Raw genomic sequence first — 24,875 nt, forward strand, 5'->3', positions numbered from 1 at the left:
TGGCTAAAAATTGTCCTCTGTAAAAATAGTTTTTTCAAATTATTTGTTTTTATAAAAGCAAAAGCAAAATAAGGCTATACTTATTTGAATCTTCTATAAAGAGCTATTTCATAAAAAGGCCTATTATAAGATAAGGATATCAAATATTATTTACCTGAACATGTTTGTCCCATGTAGTCGCCATCGTCAAAGTGAGCTTTGCAAAACACTGCATGCTTAGATGGTGATCAGTCTTTCTCGCCTCTTCGCATTGCAGTTTTCCATAGCTTGTACCGACCAGAAGTTTTCTTAGGAAATAGATGCCCCCTCTACATTTACAAAGCGGAACACAACATTCAGTCGGCATTGCAGAAACAGAAATAACTATCGAAACTTGACAGATTCCGCCACTAAGCGTCTACAGATACAGCACAGTTCTATTTCAGGTTTATTAAAGACCGAGTTGCGTATCAGCGCCCCATGCGGCATATTGTTTTTTAGTGTAGGCCATTGGATTATACACATGCATACCAAGTTTGGTGAAATCCGGATAAGAAATAAGAAAGTAGGCGTTGTTATAGGGTGTTTCAGTAAGTTCAATTTACAGCATGAAATCTTTTAATCCATCTTAGATCGTTCTTATATGCGCAAACTTGATATAGAGCATTTCTGATAGAAATTTGGGATAAGATAGATTAAACCGACATGTCAAACTCAGTAATTCTATCTATACTGAATGTAGTTTCGAAATATTCATGATGCGTATTACTGGGAGACTTAGGTTCTCAGCATTAATTACGCTATCTCTATTAGGGTAAATGTTAAGACGCCTTAATGAACCGGAACCACACTTAACACACTTAAGCAACGCTTAGTTTGGCGTTGCGTGGAGTTAACATTGCGTTTACGTGTTATTTGCCGGTCGCCCCTAAACTTTACGCATAGCCAACGCTGTTGTTAGTATTAGCGACCACGCAAACTGACGTAATTGACAATTACTCAACACGAACACATACAACATTACCAGTAGCACGACGGGGGCTTCAGTCGCAACCATAACGAAAATGAAGGCACATTTTACAGAGCTATAAGTTTCTGTACTCCTTGATAACATTGAAAGACATCATTGCACGTTGATCGTATGAAAACCTTTGCGACAAACAGGCATCTTCGTTCAAATGCGGCGCTTTTATAGCCACTAAACCCCAATGACTTTGGGAATTCGGCGACTGCTGAAACCCGATTGACAAACGGATGCTTGGCTTATCCCACAAAGATCTCCACTGACGTATTGACAATTTCTACTGGCATAATTACGCAGAGCACTAAGTACCTGCAGTGCAGCATATATGGCTGTTTTCAAGTCGATGACTTTTAAATTAACGGGCGCGGCATACGATACCTTTCAACAAGTCCTTGTCATCATATACATCTAAGGGGTTTATTCTGTCCCTGAATATTTTATTTCGGCGAATTTCCCGGCTTGATCATCTTCCTCTGCAGCAAACAAGACCTTTTTTATATAGTGATTATGTGGCCTTTGCGGGCGCTATTTGAAACTAGCTAAATATTCCGATTAGCGTTCTGAATTGCTGTCTTTCTAATTAGCGTGTCCGAATAGCGTCTGGTTTGCTTGGGCTTAGCGGACCCACGAACGTTTGCGCGGCCTTTGTGAATAAATTCGAATTTGGGTACGATTCGACAAATATTGACAGACTCTCAACCCTTGAAATTCTGTATATAAGTTCAAAGTGTTTGTAAACATGATAGAAACCACAGAAATTGTCAGATGTTTATCAAATTTGGTGTATAGGTTAAGATCTATAAGATATCAAACAAGTTGGATATGATTCTAAAAAAATTTACGGAGTCACAGTCCTTCATTTACTCAAAATACATGTCAGCAATAGCGATCAAAGTTGTTTTTCAAAAATAGTATTTAGCTTTATTTTCACAGCATGTCGGACAAATCTGTAAGAATTTCAACCCTAGTATTCTAAAACTATATTTAGTAAGTGATTGGCAACTGCATTTTAGTTACACGACTATCTTTACATATTGTCATTTTCATTCCCTGTCTACATTTATCTTTATGATCTAACATCATCTTAGGAAAAACTTCTTTTAATCAAGGGTTGCATTAATGTCTGAAGGATACAGTCACTCATTATCAAAAGGGGTTTTATTCGAATTTCAAGGAGTAGATTGATGTCTTACTGTTGTATACACATTATTGTCCCCTTTTTACTAATGGCAAATAGTAGAAGTGTTTTAATTTACCTTTCCATTTTTAACTATTGGCTTCTCACCCGGATTTTTACCACCGGCTAGACCAACTGGTAAAACACCCACTTGTTTTGTCTTCCTCAACTGAAAGTAACAAAGTAATGTAATGATTTCTAACAACTACCAAACCAGTACCAATCACCCCGTCGACAACCATTATATCCGCTACCCAAACCCTAAAAATACTGAGAGGCCAAACTGTAGTTAACTCGAGTCGCAAAGTTCTCACACTCCTTCAACATTCAATCTTAGACCATGGACTTAAGTTTATTCCGACACCGCAGATAGCCAACTTAAATTATATCCGACCATCCATTGAACGATTTCAACGAAATCTTAGCTGCACATATTTTTTTCGAAACCACCACCCATGTGGTGCTAGAACAATGTTTATTCCTAAATCCACGTGGACACTACCTCAGGCCACCATCGATCCTGAAATATTGAAAGCATTTGAGAGAAGAATAGCCAAACAGAGAACCTTTCCATAACACATGAAAAGCCTAATCTCTCACGAGGGGAACGTGAAGCATTAAACTTACTTAAGAATGACGATAGCATTGTTATTAAAAAGAGTGACAAAGGTTCATGTTGTGTCATTCTGAATAGGGAGGATTACGTTTCAGAAGCAGAGAATCAATATGCCATTTTACCGAAACCAATTTTCAAAGAAACTGCTTATGTGGGTGCAGAAGGTAATCAGACGTTCAACAATTCAGTGAAAACAAATTCTATACTCTTTATAACTTTACTAACGTCTAACTTCTTAGAATAAAGTTGTTGTTGTTCACAGATTGACTACAAAATATAATAAACCTTATTACAAATTCACTTATAAAATATCTATTACTATAGACTTATCAACTTATGCAATGTACCAGCAGGTCACGTGACTAACTGAGTAGCGGGAAAGGGAAAATTATATCAGACATGACTTTTGATGAAAATATACATTAATATGCAATGACATCAAACTTTACAATGATAAACATTAAAAGAAGCATCTTATACACAAAATTACATATAAAATATCAAGTTTACCGATTTACTATGCCTGTTATCTGCACAAATCCACAGTGAAACTTTTAGCTTACTTCAACACGCCATGTTGCTTTAAAAACTGGATAATTGTGACAAATAGGAATGACACTAAACTAAAGTGACTAATATAATCTGGACCAAGTAGGCACCAAAGGCACTTGTTCCTTCAAACCACAGGCGCTCGTTGTAAACAATAAAAACATATTTCTTAAACTTTAACTAAATAATCAACTTTATACTATTCGCTCTCACAGCTAATATGATTAACAATATTCTTGCCGATTTAGTCAAAACTAGTTATCTCAAACAGAAACTATATGACTATCTGTCTGCCAAACCTGATTGTGAGAGACATTTGTACACTTTGACTAAAATCCATAAGAACCCAACCAAGGAGTGGTTTATTTCCAATAAAATCCCTATAGGCCACCCGATTATATCTGACTGTGGTAGTGAGTCGTATGCAGTGTCAGAATACATTGATCATTTCTTACTACCTCTAGCCTACCTGAAAGACACAACCGATTTTGTCAATGAAATAAAATTTTCGAGTTCCCTCTAATGCTATTTTAATTTCTATCGACGTTTCTTCTATGTATACCAATATCGATAACACTACTGGTTTAACGGCAGTTCGTAAAACTTTTAATAGAAACCCAGACCCAAACAGACCCAACGATGCAATTCTGAAGCTTTTAGAGATTTGTGTTAGTCGAAACGATTTCACATTTAATGGTAAAATATATTTACAAACTTCAGGGAAAACTATGGGCAAACGATTCGCCCCTTCGTACGCAAACCTTTTCATGGCAGAGTGGGAACGTGAGGTGTTGCCCCTCTGTCCATTTAATCCACTTTTTTACGGTCGCTTCTTGAATGGCATTTTTATGGGTTGGACTTATTCTATTGAACAGTTTTGGGAATTCTTTGAAATTCTCAACAACCACCATCCTTCCATCAAACTAACCGCAAACGTGAGTGACAAAAGCGTAGACTTTCTCGACACCACTGTCTTTAAGGGAGATTCCATAGCAGAAACAAATAAACTGGATATTTAAGTGTATTTCAAAGAAACTGATACTCATCAACTCTTGCACAAGAGCTCCTTTCACCAAAAACATACCTTTTCTGGTATAATTAAGTCACAAGTTGTACGATTTCACCGAATTTGCACAAGATCTTCTGATTTTAACTTAGCCTGTACGATTGTTTTCTCAAAACTGAAAGAGCGTGGGTACTCTGAACGATTTTTACGAAACATAAAAAATTCCACCTTAGCACAGATGGCAGCATAAACAGGCTTTATACCGAAGTACCTCCAGCATTATGAATCCGAAAATAATATTGCTTTATCTCTATTAAGTCACCTGTTAGAAGGCTTTAAAAATGCAAACTAAACTTTTAGTGACACCCATAAAACCAGAATCACATATCGGACATGAAAAATATTAACTTCATCTAAAAGCTGTAGTCAGTATTAATTATTACTGTAAATATCAACATCATCCAAGGTGCAGCTTTCAAAGTTTTAAGAAAATTGCAACATGTTTTTAAATATGGCTTTGACATCATCAAGTGCGATATTATTTGAAACCATTAAATAAGTACATAAGTACAATAATCTGAAGGTGGTAGCATGCTAATACAATTAGGGGTTGAGATACAGCACTGCAAAAGTGCAAAATTGGCCATGTTTAGATCTCTATAAAACCAAAAGGCGTGGTTTGACCCCAAAGGTCAAAAGGTCATTAGAAGGTCACGGTCAGCTATTATCATCATGGTAAATACGAAGATCGTCAAAGGTCAATGTCACGAGATATGAGCCTTCAAATTTCGAAAAAATTGAACCGGAAATTGTAAAAAAGCAAAAACGAAATTCAAAAATCTGCTTCATAGAGCTTTCTTAAATTTTTGTGTTCTTTCATTTGACACCAAAATCATCAAAATCGGATAAGCCGTAATCTCTGAATAAAATTGTGAATAACTTCAGAAACATCAAAATGGCGGTCATACTATCAATTTTCGTGTCTATTAAATGCCTCTGTTTAACGTTGTCTACTTATTAGTATAAGTTTCAGTGAACACATAAAAAACGGAAGTGGGTCAACCGGAAGCTAGCATCTTGATTTCGCACCAACCGGAAGTTATGCAAAATTTTTGATTTTTGAATTTGTTTTCTGTTATAATCTGTTTTGGCACCAGAAACTTCAAATCAATCGGATGCATAGCCGAGAAAATAGAAAATTTGGTCAAATTTTGCGAAATTCGGCTAAAAAATGTGTGCTAAGAATTTTCAAAATTCGAATTTTTTAACTGCTATCACATAGGATATTCGTGCGAAATTCTAAAACTGAAAACCCGAGCAAAATCGCCCCAAAATTGCGCCTTCTAGTGTCAATTATATACTTTTTGCACATTTTGCAATGTGCCACTATCCGTTTTGCAAAATTGTTCCAATTTATATTCATTAGTTAAAACACCGATTATGCAGATCCAATGCATTGCTAATCTTGTTGTAACTATTACCGTTTGTGCAGAGTACTCGGCAAAAACTCATACTTTTTTTTGAAAGTTCGAAGAACGCCCATCAACTAAAACTGTTCTAATAACAGTACTGATGCAGGGCGTGTTACAACATTCGGGTACATACGAAGATGTTCTGTTGCAATTACATTGATGTAAATACTTTTCTACTAAGAATAAGAGAATGTTTGTCAATTAATAAAGGCCAAGTTTGATGAAATTCGGACAAGAAATAAGAAAGATGGTAATGCGCATGCACACAACAAATATTAATTATTTTCATCAAATTTAGAATTGGACTATACACATACATTCAAAGTTTTATGAAATTCGGACAAGAAATAAGAAAGTTAGTAATGCGCATGAACACAACAAAAATTCAATATTCCAATCAAATTTTGAATATATCTATGGAAAGCTCAGAATCTCTACATTACAAAATCGAAAGAATTATTGCCATATCTCTATTATGGACCGAGATATACGCCTTAAAACTTTGAAAAAAAAACATCCGTTCGTATAAAAAAGGCAAAACCGAAAATCAAAATTTTGCTTCCCAAGAATTGTAGACAAACATTTATAGTATCGTTTGACACAAAAATTACACAAATCGGAAAAAAATGGCTTCTGAATAGGAATTTTCGCAAAATGAGGCAAACCAAAATGGTGGCCTAATTATTACTTCCGGTGCGTATTTTTTTTAGTTTAATAGGTTTGTATTAATAACACTAATATCATGCATATTTTAGTTTGGGCATGACTAAATTCCACTGGAAGTGACGTCACCGGAAGTACTAACTTCTAAACCGGCAGTGATGCAAATATTTGAATGAGTTTTTTTATTCCCCCATTCTGGCTGTATACTCTATATAAGTTTCAAATCTGACCTACAAATAGCAACCGAAATAGCATATTTAGATTAATTTCGACAAAAAAAGTATCGAACTAATTTTCGCGAAAATCAAATTTTTTCAACTGCCATCATGTGTCCATTGTTATAAGAAGTAGAATAATTGAAACCCGAGCAAAATCGGTCGATAAATACGCCCACTAGAGCCCACTTTCTGTTTGTTGCTAACGTTGCTTCATGTTGCTCAGAAAATTTTCGTTTTACATTCAGTACGCAGTTAGCCACGAGTTAGAAAGTGTGGCGAAATCCGTATTTCCATACCTGTTGCTGTTTCCGAGAACTGAGCTCCAGGAGTGAAGAAAAAAAAACTAGAACTGTTCTAATAACAGCGCTGATGCAGGGCGTGTTACGACACTCAGGTACATACGAAGATAGTCTATTGCATTTACATTGATGTGAATACTTTTCTGCATCTCTAAGTGCAAATATCCAAAAGTGCCTGGAGTTTAAAGTATATTGACTAGGGATAAAAGAATGTTTGTCAATTGATAAATAGCAAGTTTGATGAAATTCGGACAAGAAAATAAGAAAGTTCGTAATGCGCATGCGCAAAACAAAAATTCAATATTTCCATCAAATTTAGAATTGGATTATACACATACATACCAATTTTTATGAAATTCGGACAAGAAATAAGAAAGTTGGTAATGCGCATGCGCAAAACAAAAAAAATTAATATTTCCATCAAATTTAGAATTGGGTTATACACATACATACCAAGTTTAATGAAAATCGGATAAGAAATAAGAAAGTTGGCAATGCCCATGCGCACAACATAAATTCAATCTTTCCATCAAATTTAGAATTGGGTTAAACACATACATACCAAGTTTGATGAAATTCGGATAAGAAATAAGAAAGTTGGTAATGCGCATGCGCACTACGCAAATTCGATAATTTCGTCAAATTTTGAATTTGATTATACCTAATACATACCAAGTTTGGTGAAATTTGGATAAAAAACAAGAAAGTTGGGAAATTAAGTGGGGGTATACCTTTAATCTGCTTCCGTAAGCTCAACTTACAGTATAACACAGTTTAATCCATCTTAAAGGGAAGCAAGTCTCATGATACCCAAAACTGAATGAACGTAATTCAATAATATGAGAGCGAAGCTCTCTATAATGGTAACACATACATATACATCAAATCATTTCAGAAAATTTATGCCCCACGGGTAGTCAAAAAAAAAGTGAGAAAAAAGATGGCGGATCATGGGGGCCGCCATGTTTGTTGACAACTAAATCGCAGTCAATCGGGGTAGTTTCGGAGTGAATATTCTGGAATTCTTAAATAAATTACAATTGTTTCAAACACAGAAAGGGATGTTTTGTACCAACAATTCACGATGATTGTTAATACGCATGGGGTTGCGAAACCTATAGCGAAAAAGAAACGAATAAAGTCATTCCTTATTCTTGCACTTTAATTAATTTAGAAAAACTAAGAAAAATGTTAGACAGAATAAAACATAACTTTCCAGATTTAAATCCCACTGAAAGTGTTCCAGAAGAATTTTATAATAAATTAATGAATATAGTAGAAATATTTGTGGGTAAAGATCAAATGTTGCAACGTTTAGGAAAAATAGATAAAAAAAGAATAACATTAATTTCTCATAACGGTAGCGGTTTTCATAACTGGATCGTGCTTAAAAATGCGAAAAAACTATCGCAATGTCCACTAGTAACAGCTAGAGAGATTCTGTCTCTACCTTTACCTAATTCATTCACCGATGAATATTTACAGAAAAAATGGAACTCTAATTATTTGCAAAATATTAATTTCATATGTTCCTATCAACATGAAAAATCTAGTTTGGCGGCATGGGGAAATTCATCTAATCTACCGATGAATTTGAGAAAGATCACCGATATTAATATTGCAAAATACACCGAAGATAATTGGGAATCTTTAAGACACGAATGGGAACCTTACGCTAAAAGAGATACGTTATGTCTCGGAGCTTGTTTGATAAAATATAACAAAGTTATGAAAGAAGTTGTATTTCAGAATATTTCCAATAATCTAACGGCTCCTTCTTTATCTTTAAAGGGTTGGTATTATTTATATCATTACAATAAAGAAATGGTTGAAGAAGAATGGCATGAAAGTACTAGAATGGTTCCGAAACACATCGAAAAAGAAAACGTAGAAAAAGTTTACTCACATACACACCCTTTTATAAGATATTTTATCAGACAATCCATTAAAGGAGGAAGAGTTTCTGCTAACGGAAAATCATTTGAAACGAATGAAATGGATGAAATTTGTAATATATTAAGGAGTTTAGTGAAAGTGATAATATAATTGATTTATTTAAAGAATATAGTAAAAGTAAAAAAGATAAAACGGAAGTTAATTCAGAACTTAAAAAAATAAAATGTACTCACCTAATGGCCTTTGATGCTAACGGTTTGTACGCTTCAGCAATGTCGGATTTAGACAGCGAAAGTGGTAGACCGTTTCTACCGGAAGAAAATAAAGAATCTGTTAAGCTCTTTAATAAGCAGAAATTCAGACGTAGAACGGCTATTTTAAAAGTCTGGTTTGAATATCCTACTAACATGTTCTTCCAACCGATACCAGCTAAAGATAAAATTACTTTTACGAACAAAGAAGGTAATAAGGAACTGGCACTAAAATCAGGTTCAGAAATGGTTTCTGTTCACAAGTTTTAACATCGGTCGATATTCAAGAAATAGTTAAAGCCGATGGACGAATTATTAGAATATTAGATGGTATAGTATACGAAGAAAATTTTAAAACTCCACCATATAGAGATTATATTTTGATTTTGAGAGATCTAAGAAATAAATATAAACGAGAAGGTAATATCGTAGGTAGTAATTGCATGAAATTATCAGGTAATTCATTGTATGGTAAATCTATTCAAAAGGATATAACTACATCGAGAAATCTATAAAATGTCTTTAAAAGCCAACTTCGATTCACACGTTATAAACTATGAAAAAGTAAATGATAGTCAATATATAGTTTATAGAAATTAATGACGAAGAAAAAGAATTTGACTGTACACCTCCTAAATCTACACGACTAACACCTAGTCATTTGGGATCATTCGTTTTATCTCACAGTAAAAAAATAATGAATAATTTTATTCGCGTGATAGATGGATTTTATAAGCCTGAAATATACTTTACGGATACCGATAGTTTATACATTTCGTTTAGTAATTGGGATAAATTAAATGAAGCTGGGTTGGTGTCCGAAAATGATTATTGTAAAGGAAAGAATGATTACGGTGATGGTGGAATCATATTTGGTTTATATTTAGAGCCAAATGTTAAATACAATATTATTCTAGCTTCTGACGGTATTCTAAAAGAAAAGAAAACGTTTAAGGGTTACTCTAATGATAAGATAGCTGTAGAAGATTATATTCGATTAGCTAGTGAACATGATGTGACGAATGAATTTACGAAACCATGGGGAAAAAGTTTCACCAATGAGTAGTTATTCCAAAGGATGATGATAAACAAAAGAAAGTTTTTAGAAGTTATCTGAATCTCGTTAAGAGAAAAGCACCGGACGATGAAGGAATCATGTATCCTTATAGTGATAAAGATGACTTGAGTTTGGATGAAAACTATGAATTTGATGATTTCGATTACCTCACTATTCAAGAAGAGAATGAAGAGTGTTAATTTTTTTGTTTTAAATGAAGTTGAATAACAATTTCCTCGTTACCAAAATCTATAAACCTATTTTTACCATCTTTGATTTCCAGATTTATATCTTTAATCATAAAGGAATTAAGTGGTAAATACGTCGTTTGAAATGGTTTCTCTTTAATTCTATATCCTATCGGTACAGTGAATGTTGGAAGACTGTAAATAATCTGACGTTTGTATTTATTGAAAAATCCACCGTTTATCAAATTGCAATGTATATTTATGACAATGATATCATTCTCGATATTAGCTTTGTGTGGTGCTAAAGTGGATTGGGTGTATATTTCTTTATCAAATCCTAGTAACGCATTCAATGAATTTTCTACGTTGAAATCAACTTGACTATTATTTCTTAATATTAATATCAATTTCATTTTGTTCAGATTTAAATTACCTTCGAATTCAACATTGTTTTTACCATTTACACTTCCTCCATATTCAGATAGGTATTCGTTAATGGCTACGTATTCGTAGCTTCCTGGTAGTAAACGTATGGTTTTGAATGTAACTCCATTATCTGTTGATATTTTTATTTGGTTATTTTTTTCGTTGATATTTCTAATGGAATTGTAAACAGAGAAATACTTTAATCCCAATTCATATTTTTGATTGCGATCGAGTTCGTACTCATAATCTAGAGACAATTTAATGTCTGATTTATTTGGGTGATAACGAATAGTTGTTCTTTATTTGACATTTTTAATCACGCTTTTATAATCATTTTTAATACCTTTCTCTAGGAGTCTTTTTAGTATACAATTCACTTCATTAAATTGTCTGTGTGATCGATGTCCTTCCTTCATTGCCGCTAATATTACTCGTAATCTATTAAGTAGTTCCTCGTTGTTGTCGGTTAAAAACGTTATACCTTGTCCAGATACCATATCTTCGAATTCGTCTATGTCTTGTCCAGATACCATTATTTCGAAATCGTCTGTATCGTGTGATTGGTGGATAATCTTATGCATAATCATTTACCTCCTCTTCATCATGTTCAATTACTCTTATATATAGTTTAACTTCTTTCGATCTTTTTGTTTCGGGCCCTGACTTTCTTATCGCATGTAGAAATTTTGAGTATGCTACTAAATCCTTATAATCGGCAATACCAACATCCCCGCCATTCATTAAATCTATTAATCATTCTCTTAATGTGTATATAAAATCTTTTGTATCCGTTATAAATTCGGGGGAATTTGGCTTAAATCGTATTCTTAAACCATTAAACATCATCAACGATTGGTGAAATGCTCTTTGGTAAATCTGGGCTAGGGTTTGAAAACAGACGTTTTATATCATCAAAGGTCCTAATTATAATACTACCATATACAATCGGTTTGGGGTGATGAGGTTCTATTTGAGGTGTGCGTTCTATATGAAGTGTGGGTTCTTAAGCTAATTTCTTTTTAATATCCTCTTGAGATTTTAATATTGGTTGAAATAGAGTTTGTAGATTTTCTGTTAATCCAAGTTGTTGTAATTTGTTTTTTCAACTTGGGTCTTTATTTTATTCTTAGCTTTGATATATTCTCTATTTATTTTTAAAATATTATTCCAATCGCTACTCATTTTTAAAAAAATAAAATTAACAATGTTGATCATAACTCTTTCACCCGCAGGTTTTCTAGTATTTACCAATACATATCCATGATCATCTGGGTTTTACCATTGAGCTTTACAAACCTTTTTAAATGCATCTGTCCATTCTGTGATTTATCGACCGAATGATTTGAGATAAATCTTTATCGTTTAATTCAAATAATAAAAAACAATTTGCATTTTTTCTAATGAACATAGAATCCACCCCGGAAAAGGATTGGGATTGGTATATGCAGTGACAGTTGTGATGTCTTCCTTTCGTGAAGAATTCTTGTTGAACATCTTGATTTCTTTGCGCTACGCAGTTGGATTCTTTGCTTCAATGTAGTTATCTATGATATCTTTTATTTCCACTTCTTTTTCGTTTTCTTCATAATATTGAAATATGTCTTGAACATCTTTCTTTGGTAAATATTCTAAAGCTTTGAGGAATTGATAATACGATTGCTCTGGTGTTGTTGTGTAGATATATAGTGAATCGAAATCTAAAAGGTTTGGTGTTATCAACATGTTAAAAGTGAGATGAGTTTTCCCAGAACCGAAACTACCGCATATACACATGAGCATTAGGTTATTAGGAAATATTTCTGAATGATTAAATTTTTTGACCATTTTTTATTATTTTATTTTATTCCTTCTCCTTTATACTTTGAAAATAATACTTCTCCAGTGTGTATGTTTTTTAAAAATATTCCAAAATCCACCTTCTTTTGCGTTCGCGTCAATTCTTTCTAAATCTATATCGTCTCTGACTTTACAATATTTGTATTTATCAATAAGTTTTTTAGTTATGCTGATTTTTTTACTATTGAAAGTTATTACAGTTGGTGAAGCTGTTTCAATAGCTTCTATTATTTCATATTTTCATTTTTAAGGGTGTATTTTTTACTAAATTCTTATCATTCTTCTATCTGCTATTTTTATTAAATGTTTTGCTTCTTCCAATAATAAACAGTAACCGGTCACATCTCCTTGTGTTTTTTAAATATGAATATTTATGTTCACTCCTGTTTTGAAAAGATCTTCTTGGTGAGCTGATAGATCAAAACAGAAGATTGGATGATTAAGTGCAAAATCTACATATTCAAACTGAGGTGGATTTCCAAATAATTCACACATGTTTTTTATAGTTTCTATACAATTCATTATAATCCTTTGTGGATTAATTATTAAAGGTTGGTTAGGATAATTATCGTTGTTTAATCTTACTTGAACTTTATGGATTATAGGATCTTGAGTTTGGTTCGTTGCTACTCTAAAGATATTATTGTTATTCGTTTGAGAATCCGGTAAGTTCTTGAAACCAACCATTAAATATCTTGCTGGTTTAATAGTGTTAGTGATTGGCCATATGGTGGATTCTCCAGTCATGCTACCTACCGTATTACGATGAAGAAAAGCTATTTCAATATCTTTAGTTAATGAGTTGAATATTCTCGTTTCTACTTCAATTGATGGCGTTATTACGGGTATGAAAAGTTGGAGATTCGTTATTTCTAATTTTGCATTTGAAGCATTCTCTCCAAAGAATATCTTATCATCGTTGATTTCTCTTTGTAGATGAATTTTATATGGTAACCCTATGGAAATCTTTCTGTGTTCCAACAGACCGAATAAAGGATATAATTTCCAATTTACGTAATTACCCCACCTATTATTCTCAACAACATTATTATACTGAAGTACTCGTTTTTCGAATCCATGATTAGCTGCTCGTGCTACTCTTTCTATTGTGTTTCGAGCAACAACTCTCACTCTAGCTAAAACTGCATCCTTTTGAAATCGCATCTGAAATAAGCATCGGAAAGAAGCAACCAATTCGATAATGAATTTATTTCGAAGGTAGTTCTACCACCATCATTCAATTGGGATTTATTACCAACAATTGGTGAGATGATAATATAATCCTCTTTTTTCTTGTTAAACGAATAACGAATCGGATCGTATAATTTAAAGATTGGATCTAGTATTCTATTTCCCATTTTTAAGGGTTAAAAATTGAGTCGAAAATTGTGGTCTGATTTTTTTCCAAAAAAAGTGTTATCTCCCTTCTACATTATTAAAACCGGATGTTATTTTATATAAGGGTATTTTTATACGAATTGATTGAAGGTATTTTTGGTGTAAGAATTTATGAAATGTAGAGTGTTTAGGTGTTTTTAGTGTAAGAATTTATGAAATGTAGGGTGTTTAGGTCTTTTTTGGTGTAAGAATTTATGAAATGTAGGGTATTTAGGTCTTTATTTTGGGGACCTTTCAGTATGGTCGCACTTTCCCCATGAAATGAAATGGTCAAGGTCATGAGATATACGCCTTCAAACTTTGAAAAAAACAATCCGGTTGTACAAAAAAGGCAAAACCGAAAATTAAAATTATGCTTCCTATCATTTGTAGACAAACATTAAACAGATCGTTTGATACAAACGTTACGCAAATCGGATTACAAATGGATTCTGGGAATCGATTTGTGCAAAATGAGGCAAACCAATATGGCGACAAACATGTTACGGTACGATTTTTTTTAGATTAAAAAGTTTGTATTAAGGCTGGTAATATAATGTATATGTTACTTCTGACATAAATCAATTCCACCGGAAGTGATGCCACCTGAAGTACTTACATCGAAACCGGAAGTGATGAACATTTTTTGGATGTGTGCTTTTATTCCACTTTGCTGGCGGTCTACACAATGTAAGTTTCAAGTCAATCCGCCAAATAACAACCGAAATAGTATTTTTCGATTAATTTCGGCAAAAAAAAGTATGCAAAGAATTTTCGTAAATCTAAAATATTTAACTGCCCTTTGTTACAAGAAATACAATGAAAGAAACCCGATCAAAATCGGTTGATAAACATGCCCTTTAGAGGCGATTTTCCGTTTGTTACTAACGTCGCATCATGTTGCTCAGAAAATTTTCCTTCATTCCACAATTCTCCACAGGTTAGAAAACATGGTGAAATCCGTTTTGCCGTTCCCGTTGCCGTTTCCGAGAACTAAGCTCCCGGGACGAAGAAAAACTAGAACTGTTCTAATAACAGTACTGATGCAGGGCGTATTACAACATTCAGGTGCATACAAAGATGGTCTATTGCAATTATATTGATGTAAATACTTTTCTGCATCTCTAAATGCAAATATCCAAAAGTGCCTGGAGTTTAAAGTATATTGACTAGGAATAAAAGAATGTTTGTCAATTAACAAAGGCCAAGTTTGATAAAATCCGGAGACGGAATAAGAAATTTGGCAATGTGCATGCGCACAGCAAAAATTCGATATTTCCATTTAATTCATAATTGGATTATACACATACCTAGCAAGTTTGATTAAATTCGGATAAGAAATAAGGAAGTTGAACATGCGCATGCGCACAACAAAAATTCAATATTTCCATCAAATTTAGAATTGGATTATACACATACATACCAAGTTTGGTGAAATTTGGATAATAAGAAAGTTGGCAATGCGCATGCGCACAACAAAAATTCAATATTTCCATCAAATTCAAAATTGGGTTATACATATGCATACCAATTTTGATGAAATTCGGATAAGAAATAAGGAATTTGGTAATGCGCATGCGCGCAACAAAAATTCAATATTTCCATCAAATTTAGAATTAAGTTATACACATACATGCCAGGTTTGATGAAAGTTGGTAATGCGCATGCGCAAAACAAAAATTCAATATTTCCATCAAATTTAGTATTGGATTATATACACATACATACCAATTTTGATGAAATTCGGATAAGAAATAAGAAAGTTGGTAATGCGCATGCGCAAAACAAAAATTCCATATTTCCATCAAATTTAGTATTGGATTATATACACATACATATAATTTTTTTAAATATTTCTATCAAATTAAGAATTGGACTTTACACATGCATACCAATTTTGATGAAAAGGATAAGAAAGTTAGTAATGCGCACTGCACAAATTCGATAATTCCACCAAATTTAGAATTTAATTATACACATACATTCCACGTTACACGTTATCTTTAAACAACTAAAACTTTGATTTCTATTGGGGTTGACAGCTAGGTTAATCTATTAGCCAATTTATCTAATAATAGCCACATGTTAAGTGAATGGGGTTTTGGATTTGCATGAAAGGTATGCATGTTATATATCTATGGAAAGTTCAGAATCTCTACATTACAAAATCGAAAGAATTATTGCCATATTTCTATTAGGGACCGAGATAGAGCACTGCAAAGGCTCAAAATTGTCCATATTTAGACCCCTATAAAATGGGAAAGAGTCGTCTGACCCCAAAGGTCAAAAAGTCATCAGATAGACAAGGTCACAAATTATCATCACAGTTAATATGAAGGTCATCAAAGGTCAAAGTCATGAGCTATACGCCTTCAAACTTTGGAAAAAAAACATCCGTTCGTATAAAAAAGGCAAAACCGAAAATTTTGCTTCCGACGAATTGTAGACAAACATTTATAGTATCGTTAGACACAAAAATTACACAAATCGGATAAAAAATGGCTTCTGAATAGGAATTTTCGCAAAATGAGGCAAACCAAAATGGCGGCCTAATTATTACTTCCGGTACGTATTTTTTTTTAGTTTAATAGGTTTGTATTAATGACACGCATATGTTAGTTTGGGCATAACTCAATTCCACTGGAAGTGACGTCCCCGGAAGTACTAACTTCGAAACCGGAAGTAATGCAAAAATTTTGAATGCGTTTTTTTATTCCCCCATACACTATATAAGTTTCAAATCTGTCCGACAAATAGCAACCGAAATAGCATATTTTGATTAATTTCGACAAAAAAAGTATCGAACTTATTTGCGAAAATCAATTTTTTTTTTCAACTGCCATCATGTGTCCATTGTTATAAGAAGTAGAATAAAGGAAACCCGAGCAAAATCCCACTAGAGCCCACGTCGCTTCATGTTGCTCAGAAAATTTTCGTTTTACATTCAGTACGCAGTTAGCCACGAGTTAGAAAGTGTGCCGAAATCCGTTTTTCCATACCTGTTGTTGTTTCCGAGAATTGAGCTCCCGGAGTGAAGAAAAAAAAATAGCCAGAACGAAAACGATGAACGCCCTGCAAAAAGAATCGACATTTCGATAACAAATTGGGACTTTGCGGCTTCCACAATAATTTAACTTTTAGCGGAGAATAAACCTTCCTCCTCAGGTCAAGGTTATAAAAGGTGAATCATTAACTCACATATATATATCTTACGAGCCACAACAAATCTAATTACATAGTAAACATTCATAATGGGTAACTTGCCATTTCAAGAGAGGGACGTGTACAAAATCCATCGTAATCATCGGTTGTAGTTGACCTCATATTCATCATGGTAGCGACGGTTGGCCCAACTTCAACTTTCACGTGATCAAAAAAATGTTAATAAAAAGGAAACAAACCAGATAGAAGCGATTAAATTCACAAAGCACACTCCACCATGTGATGTGAAAGGGTTACAATGGGGTTCCTCTTCAAGTACAATCTAGGGATCAATTGGCAATTACCTAAGCAGGCACAATTATCCAGACACAAATGGAAATGGGAAGATCTAATACTTCAAGTGGAATGTAACAATGAACATACATTTGAATAGGTCTTGTCGTGCACAATAACTTTTGTTCTGGTCAAGAGGTCAACAAAAGTCAAATAAAAGAGATAATAGCCTTATAAGTTTTGAAGATAGCTTGCCAGGCAAGGTAATATAAGCCTACTGGCAGATTTGATTTTGAATAAAAATATTTAGCAGTACAGTAACAATCACCAGTATGAAATATTCAACCTTCAGTCATACACTTCTTTTGAACTCTTTAGGGCGATGCTGAATAATATTGAGTACGAGTTATTACCCTAGTTCTTGAAAGTTGTTCAATCTTTAGCTCGTGAAAACTCTAGAAGACAAAAAATCAATCTTCAGCGCGGTACTGAATAATAAAACCAAGTTTTGTCAAAATCCGGCAATAACTCATCCTAATTATTTATCTTTTTTTCAGATTTTCAATAGGCGTTATCCTTGGGTGATAACAAACACTCAAGCAAAATTTCATTAAAGTCCGGCAAGAATTGTGCCTTCTAGAGTGTTTACAAGCTAAAATTTGAACGCGTTTTCAAGAACAAGGGCAATAACTCATACTAAATATTTTTCAATTTTTCTGATTTTCAATAGGGTGTATCCATGGGTGATAACCAACACTCATGCCAAGTTTCATCAAAATTCGTCAAGAATTGTGCCTTCTAGAGTGTTTACGAACTAAACATTGAACGCGTTTTCAAGAACAAGGGCAATAACCATTCCTCGACACCTGAAAAAGGATAATACTTCGAAAACCGGTTCGTGTCAATTGCGTAAGTTTTTGTTTTACTTATTATAATTTTTCACATCATTGTTAGCGTTATTTATCACCTAACTATTTTTTCATCATAACTTTCATCTTACTTTATATATCCCCAAACCCAGTTTGACTTATTTGCATATTTTGACCGACATATTTCACGCTAGCATATACAGTTTCCTCCTGTTACATTCGCTGTACATTCCCTTTCTAACCTTAAGTTATTGTCATTATACTACAACAACTACTAGTAAGAAGCCAGACATAGAAACACTAATCGTCAACCAAACCAACATCACGTACCCTACAACGGCCCTGTCTACCACCAACCAACCCATCCAGTTTTATCCCACCCCACCGCCGACCTACCTACAACACAGCCTTCCAATCAACAAATCACCGCGTGATCAAGGATCTGCCAACCTTTCTTTCTTCTTTGCGTTTCTGGACCAGCAAACCACCCGTCTTTCTTCTGAGACGTGTATCTAGACCACCACCCCCCCCCCCCCCCTGGAATTACCAAAACCAGTTCAGACACTGAAAAACATTCTTACCCCGGTGCCCAAATACATCACATACAGTCAATCCTGGAATCATACGACCATGATCCCATACCTACTACCGTTATTCTTCATGTAGGCCTCGACAACCGTGATCACCTACCAAAGACCTCCTGTAACCAAGCCCAGAAATTAATCGCTACAGCCAACAAAACCTTCCCAAACTCCAACATCCTCTTAACATGTATACCCATCTCAAATAAAATCTCGACGAAAGCACAACAGAACCTCAGCACCCTCAACAACATGATGATGGAGTCCAATATAAACAGCGCAACAATCTTACCACCCTATAAAGAACAATTCGAACCAGTTGATAATCTCCATTGGTCTCCAGAAACAGCAAACAGTATTTATTTGTTTTGGATACACCAGCTTCAAGCATCGAGTAAGTCTTTAAACTAATTACTGGGGACAAAAATACTGAGAGGCAAGGGCAATAACTCATACTAATTATTTTTCGATCTTTCTGATTTTAAATAGGGTTCATCCTTAGGTGATAACAAACACTCACACCGCGTTTCATAAAAATCCGTCATGAATTGCACCTTCTAGAGTGTTTACGAGCGTTTCAAGAACAAGGGCAATAACTCATACTAAATTTTTTCGATTTTTATGATTATCAAAAGGGTTCATCCTTGGGTGATTACAAACAACCATACCAATTTTTTTTTTTCGTTCAAAAACGGTTAAACAAGATGGCGACTTAGGTCAGCAGTTGCAAAAGTGGAGGTGATTTTTCGGATATTTAAGCTATTTAAATAGAAGTTTTTATAATGAAAATAAAATAGTGCACAGTATGGAGTAATTGTACACGAATCTATCTACGGAATTTGTAAGCTGTTTTGTTCTGTGATTCTCAAGATTTTGACACTTTTCAACCTCAAAATCGTCTTGAATGAGTACTTTTAATCACCTATAATCAATATTGATTACCACTTATACTATTACACTTGTAAACAACTTGTGATCTATCGCCATCTTATAGTCGAAGTACAGACAACATGGTAAAAAATCCCCCTAAGCGTAATAAAGGTGATGAAACCTCTTGCATCACCGAATTCCTAGATACAGTTCTCCAAGACGAGGATTCATTGAAAACTTTCATATCAGAGCTCTTGAAACGGGAAACTATAATTAAACATAAATTGCAAATGCAATAAAGCCCGAAATAGTCAGTGATCTACCATCTAAAATCGAAGAGCAAGACAAAAGAATTGACGATCTGGACCTAAACCTAGGTCATGATATTTCTGTGTCATACTATTATACTGTTTACAATATTAATATATTTATATATAGGTCAGTATGCCAGCCATAGCTATAATTTATATAATATGTTAAATCATGAACTGTTATATGAAACCTAGGTCATGATATTAATGTGTTATATTATTGTACTGTTTACAATATTAATATATTTATATATAGGACAGTAGATCGGTCATTGTTAGAATATATAATAAATGATATTACTGTGTTATATTATTAAACTGTTTACAATATTAATATATTTATATATAGATCAGTATGCCAGCCATAGGTATAATATATAATACTGTTTACAATATTAACATATTTATATATAGGTCAGTAGACCAGCCATAGCCATAATAGATGTAATATGTTAAATCATGAACTGTTATATGAAACTTAGGCCATGATATTACTGTGTTATACTATTATACTGTTTACAATATTAATATATTTATATATATAGGACAAAAAGTAGGACGTAAAACTCCATTCATTTCATTTATATATAGGACAGTAGATCAGTCATTGTTAGAATATATAATAAATGATATTACTGTGTTATATTATTGTACTGTTTACAATATTAATATATTTATATATAGGACAGTAGATCAGTCATTGTTAGAATATATAATAAATGATATTACTGTGTTATATTATTAAACTGTTTACAATATTAATATATTTATATATAGATCAGTATGCCAGCCATAGGTATAATATATAATACTGTTTACAATATTAACATATTTATATGTAGGTCAGTAGACCAGCCATAGCCATAATAGATGTAATATGTTAAATCATGAACTGTTATATGAAACTTAGGCCATGATATTACTGTGTTATACTATTATACTGTTTACAATATTAATATATTTATATAAAGGTCAGTATGCCAGCCATAGCTATAATTGATATAATATGTTAAATCATGAACTGTTATATGAAACCTAGGTCATGATATTACTGTGTTATATTATTGTACTGTTTACAATATTAATATATTTATATATAGGACAGTAGATCAGTCATTGTTACAATATATAATAAATGATATTACTGTGTTATATTATTAAACTGTTTACAATATTAATATATTTATATATAGATCAGTATGCCAGCCATAGCTATAATAGATAATACTGTTTACAATATTAACATATTTATATATAGGTCAGTAGACCAGTCATAGTTATAATAGATATAATATGTTAAATCAAGTATTGTTTTATGAAACTTAGGTCACTATTATACCGTTTACAATATTAATATATTTATATATAGGTCAGTAGACCAGCCATAGTTATAACAGATATAATATGTTAAATCATGTATTGTTTTATGAAACTTAGGTCATGGTATTACTGTGTTATATTATTATACTGATTTCCATATTAATACTGTTTTATGTTACGTAGGTCATGAGTTTATTGTATCAAATGTTTATGCTTTCTTTCGTATTGTATTTATATTTTTGAGCCATTTTGACTATTGTATTTTGGGTCATTTTGACTAATTTTGACTTTTGGGGCCATTTTGAAACGGGGACATTTCGGGTTAGTGCCAAATTGACTTTAACCTAAGACAATTAGCTTTAGGGGTAGATTACAATTTAATTTTATTCACAGAAATCCAGTTTTAGCCCTGAATTTATCTGGGGTCTAAATGTACCCCAACATACTAGCATGATGTGTTTCAATTTAAATGGGTAACATATCCGCTAATTGTGATTGCGCACAGTAGACTGATCATGAACAGGTTAAAAATTCATTCAGCTACAATGTTTGAAATAACCAAACTGCTATCTTCGATGGCATTTTGGAAATTAAAAAAAAATTGATGCTGGGGTCCCGATCTACCCCAATTGTATTTTAATGAAAACTGGTAGGCTTACTAACTGTCTCAGAGGTCTCAATAATCGTTTAAGTAGAAAATCTCTCCAAACTATATATATCTCTTACATTCTGCCGCATTTTGATTATTGTGACGGGTGCACTATCGAACTAACAACTGCATTAGAAAATCTTCAGTTAGATGCTCAGAACTTTATGCGGCGCTGTTCAGGGAACTAGCCATGCTTTACTTAACAAGGAAACAGGTTTCATTACACAGCAGGAAAGACGAAGTCGGCATAAGCTGACAATGATGTACAAGATCCTGAACAATCTGACTCCAAATTACCTATCAGGTCTTCTCCCCACTAGAAATATCAATTATAATCTTAGGAATATCAACAATTTACCATATTTACACTGCAGAACTAATTTATGTTATGATTCATTTTTGCCGTGAACGATCAGAGAGTGGAATAATCTACCAAATTCTCAAAAACTACACCTTTCTATTTCATCCTTCGTAAAATCTCTTAAATCAAATAACACTTATCCACCTGATTCATATAGCTTTGGCAATCGAAAAAGTCAAATTTACCACTGCCGTCTTCGTCTTTCCTGCAGTGACCATAATGGTCATAAATTTCTTAGACACGTTAGTTAAGTAATCCTGCGTGCTCTTGTGGTCGTCAATTTGAAGATGCAGAACACTTTCTTTTGTACTGTCCCTTACATTGAGATGCACGAGACAGATCTATAAACATCTTACCAACTTAAAAACATAACCAATCTGCTTAACGGTGTACAAAATGACCCTGATCATTCTATACTCATTTTCCAAAATATTCACGAATTCCTTCTTCTGTCAAAACGTTTTTAAAATTTGAATTATTCCGCTTTATATCTTCGAGTATCTACCATGGATGTAGCGATGTTTGTATATACGTTACTTATTTTAACGATATTGTATTGTACATATGAACATTTTATATTAAAGGGGTTATTATAGTCGAAAGCCTGTTCCCCAATCCTTTTCATATTATATGAATAAAATATTGTTTAAAAAAAAAATACCAAGTTTCGCCGAAATCAGTACGGAATTGTGCCTTGTAGAGTCTTTACGAGCATCTGTGGACGGACGGACCGACAGACGGATGGACGGACGGACCGACGGACATGGGTGACGGCAATACACGCTCTACATTTCATGTGGGCGTATAAAAAGTGCTGTTTTCGAACGTCTGTAAAAGTGGAAGTATATGTCGGACATCAAACATTGAAGAATGAATGGACATCCTAGATCAATGACCTTTGACAGGGGTCAAGGTCTTCTAAGTAAAAGGTCAAAAAATACAATTTTGTGAACGATAAAAAGTATTCCTTTTTGATAAATATAACACCAAGAAAACCGTCTCTTTGACAAGGAAGTGTCCTATTTTGTTGACACTACTATTAAAGGTTGACAAATGCTTACTTTGCGAGTTATAAAAAATCTGATAAGTAAATGTGAATCTAACCCGGATGTGCCATGTCCAACCCAAAAATTTTGTTATATCCATCATCTTCTGAAAAGGTTTAATTATGTTCAAATATTCAAGCATCTACTTTTATTACGTAATGAGATATTCATTGTTTTATCTAAGAGACTTGAGTTTATGCGGATCAGCCAATTTACGCAAAGTTACTATGGAAGTCGGTACAAAAAAGCGCAATTTTGATCAAAATACCAAGTGGGATATATCACCAAAAAGAACAGATCGTGCACTTTAAGAATATATAAGAAATTTTGCCGTATGTTAATTAGATCACGTGACAAAGCTATTCAAAGTTAAAAAAGGCTGTAGAACCGGAAGGTAAGGTTGCACAACAAAAATGGGAACATCTGTGGATACATCTCGTCAAGGGAAACAAGGTCAATAAAGGTTTAATGAGATAGCTTGCCAGGCAAGGTAATATACGCCCACTCGCAGCTTTGATTTTAGATATAAATATTTGGCAGTACAGTCACAATTACTAGTATGGAATAGTTAACCTTCAGAAATACACTTCTTTTGAATTTTTTGAAGCGTTACTGAATAATATTACCAAGTTTCATCAAAATCTGTCAAGAATTGGGCTTTCTGGAGTGTTTACAGGCTAAATCTTGAACGCGTTTTTAAGAACAAGGGCAATAATATTTTTCATTTTTTTTCATCTTCGTTAGGGTTCATCTTTGGGTGGTTACATACATCATACCAATTTCGTCAAAATCCATCAAGAATTGTGCCTTCTAGAGTGTGTACGTGCTCCAAATTGAACGCATTTTCAAGAACAAGGGCAATAACTCATACTAATTATTTTTCAATTTTTCTGATATTCGTTAGGGTTCATCCTGAGGTGACAACAAACAATCACACCAAGTTTCGTAAATATCTGTCAATAATTGAACCTTCTAGAGCGATTACGAGCTAAAAATTGAACGCGTTTTCAAGAACAAAGGCAATAACTCATATTAATTAGTTTTCGATTTTTCTGATTTTCAATAGGGAACATCCTTGGGTGATTACTAACACTCGTACTAAGTTTCATCTAAGTCCATCAAGATATGTGCCTTCTGGAGTGTTTACGAGCTAAAAATTGAACGCGTTTTCAAGAACAGGGGCAATGACTGATACTAAATATTTCTAAATTTTCTGATTTTCGAAAGGGTTTACACTTGAGTTATTACACACATTCACTCCAAGTTTCGTCAAAATCCGTCCAGAATTGTGCCTTCTTGAGTGTTTACAAGTTTTGTCGAAAACAATCTAGAATTGTGCCTTGTAGAGTGTTTACAAGCAATTGTGGACGGACCGACCATTTCATGTGTGCCTATAAAA

The 24,875-nt window shown here is 33.5% G+C and overlaps 3 protein-coding genes across 3 annotated transcripts; 1 reads left to right on the forward strand and 2 right to left on the reverse strand.

Moving 5' to 3' along the window:
• Positions 1–8,191: 8,191 nt before the first annotated feature.
• Positions 8,192–10,216, forward strand: LOTGIDRAFT_171433 (hypothetical protein; the record flags this gene model as incomplete). The annotated part of the gene is made up of 4 exons (XM_009047627.1): positions 8,192–8,795; positions 9,065–9,361; positions 9,439–9,570; positions 9,744–10,216. The coding sequence occupies 4 exons, from the start codon at positions 8,192–8,194 to the stop codon at positions 10,214–10,216; spliced, it is 1,506 nt and encodes a 501-aa protein (XP_009045875.1).
• Positions 10,217–10,403: 187 nt separating this feature from the next.
• On the reverse strand, positions 10,404–11,354 carry LOTGIDRAFT_171434 (hypothetical protein; the record flags this gene model as incomplete). Its single annotated transcript, XM_009047628.1, has 2 exons — positions 10,404–11,068; positions 11,165–11,354. The coding sequence occupies 2 exons, from the start codon at positions 11,352–11,354 to the stop codon at positions 10,404–10,406; spliced, it is 855 nt and encodes a 284-aa protein (XP_009045876.1).
• Positions 11,355–13,014: 1,660 nt separating this feature from the next.
• Positions 13,015–13,821, reverse strand: LOTGIDRAFT_171435 (hypothetical protein; the record flags this gene model as incomplete). Its single annotated transcript, XM_009047629.1, has 1 exon — positions 13,015–13,821. The coding sequence occupies one exon, from the start codon at positions 13,819–13,821 to the stop codon at positions 13,015–13,017; it is 807 nt and encodes a 268-aa protein (XP_009045877.1).
• Positions 13,822–24,875: the final 11,054 nt, after the last annotated feature.

Source organism: Lottia gigantea (genome assembly GCF_000327385.1).
Source record: "Lottia gigantea unplaced genomic scaffold LOTGIsca_114, whole genome shotgun sequence".
NCBI classification, from domain to species: Eukaryota; Metazoa; Mollusca; class Gastropoda; family Lottiidae; genus Lottia; species Lottia gigantea.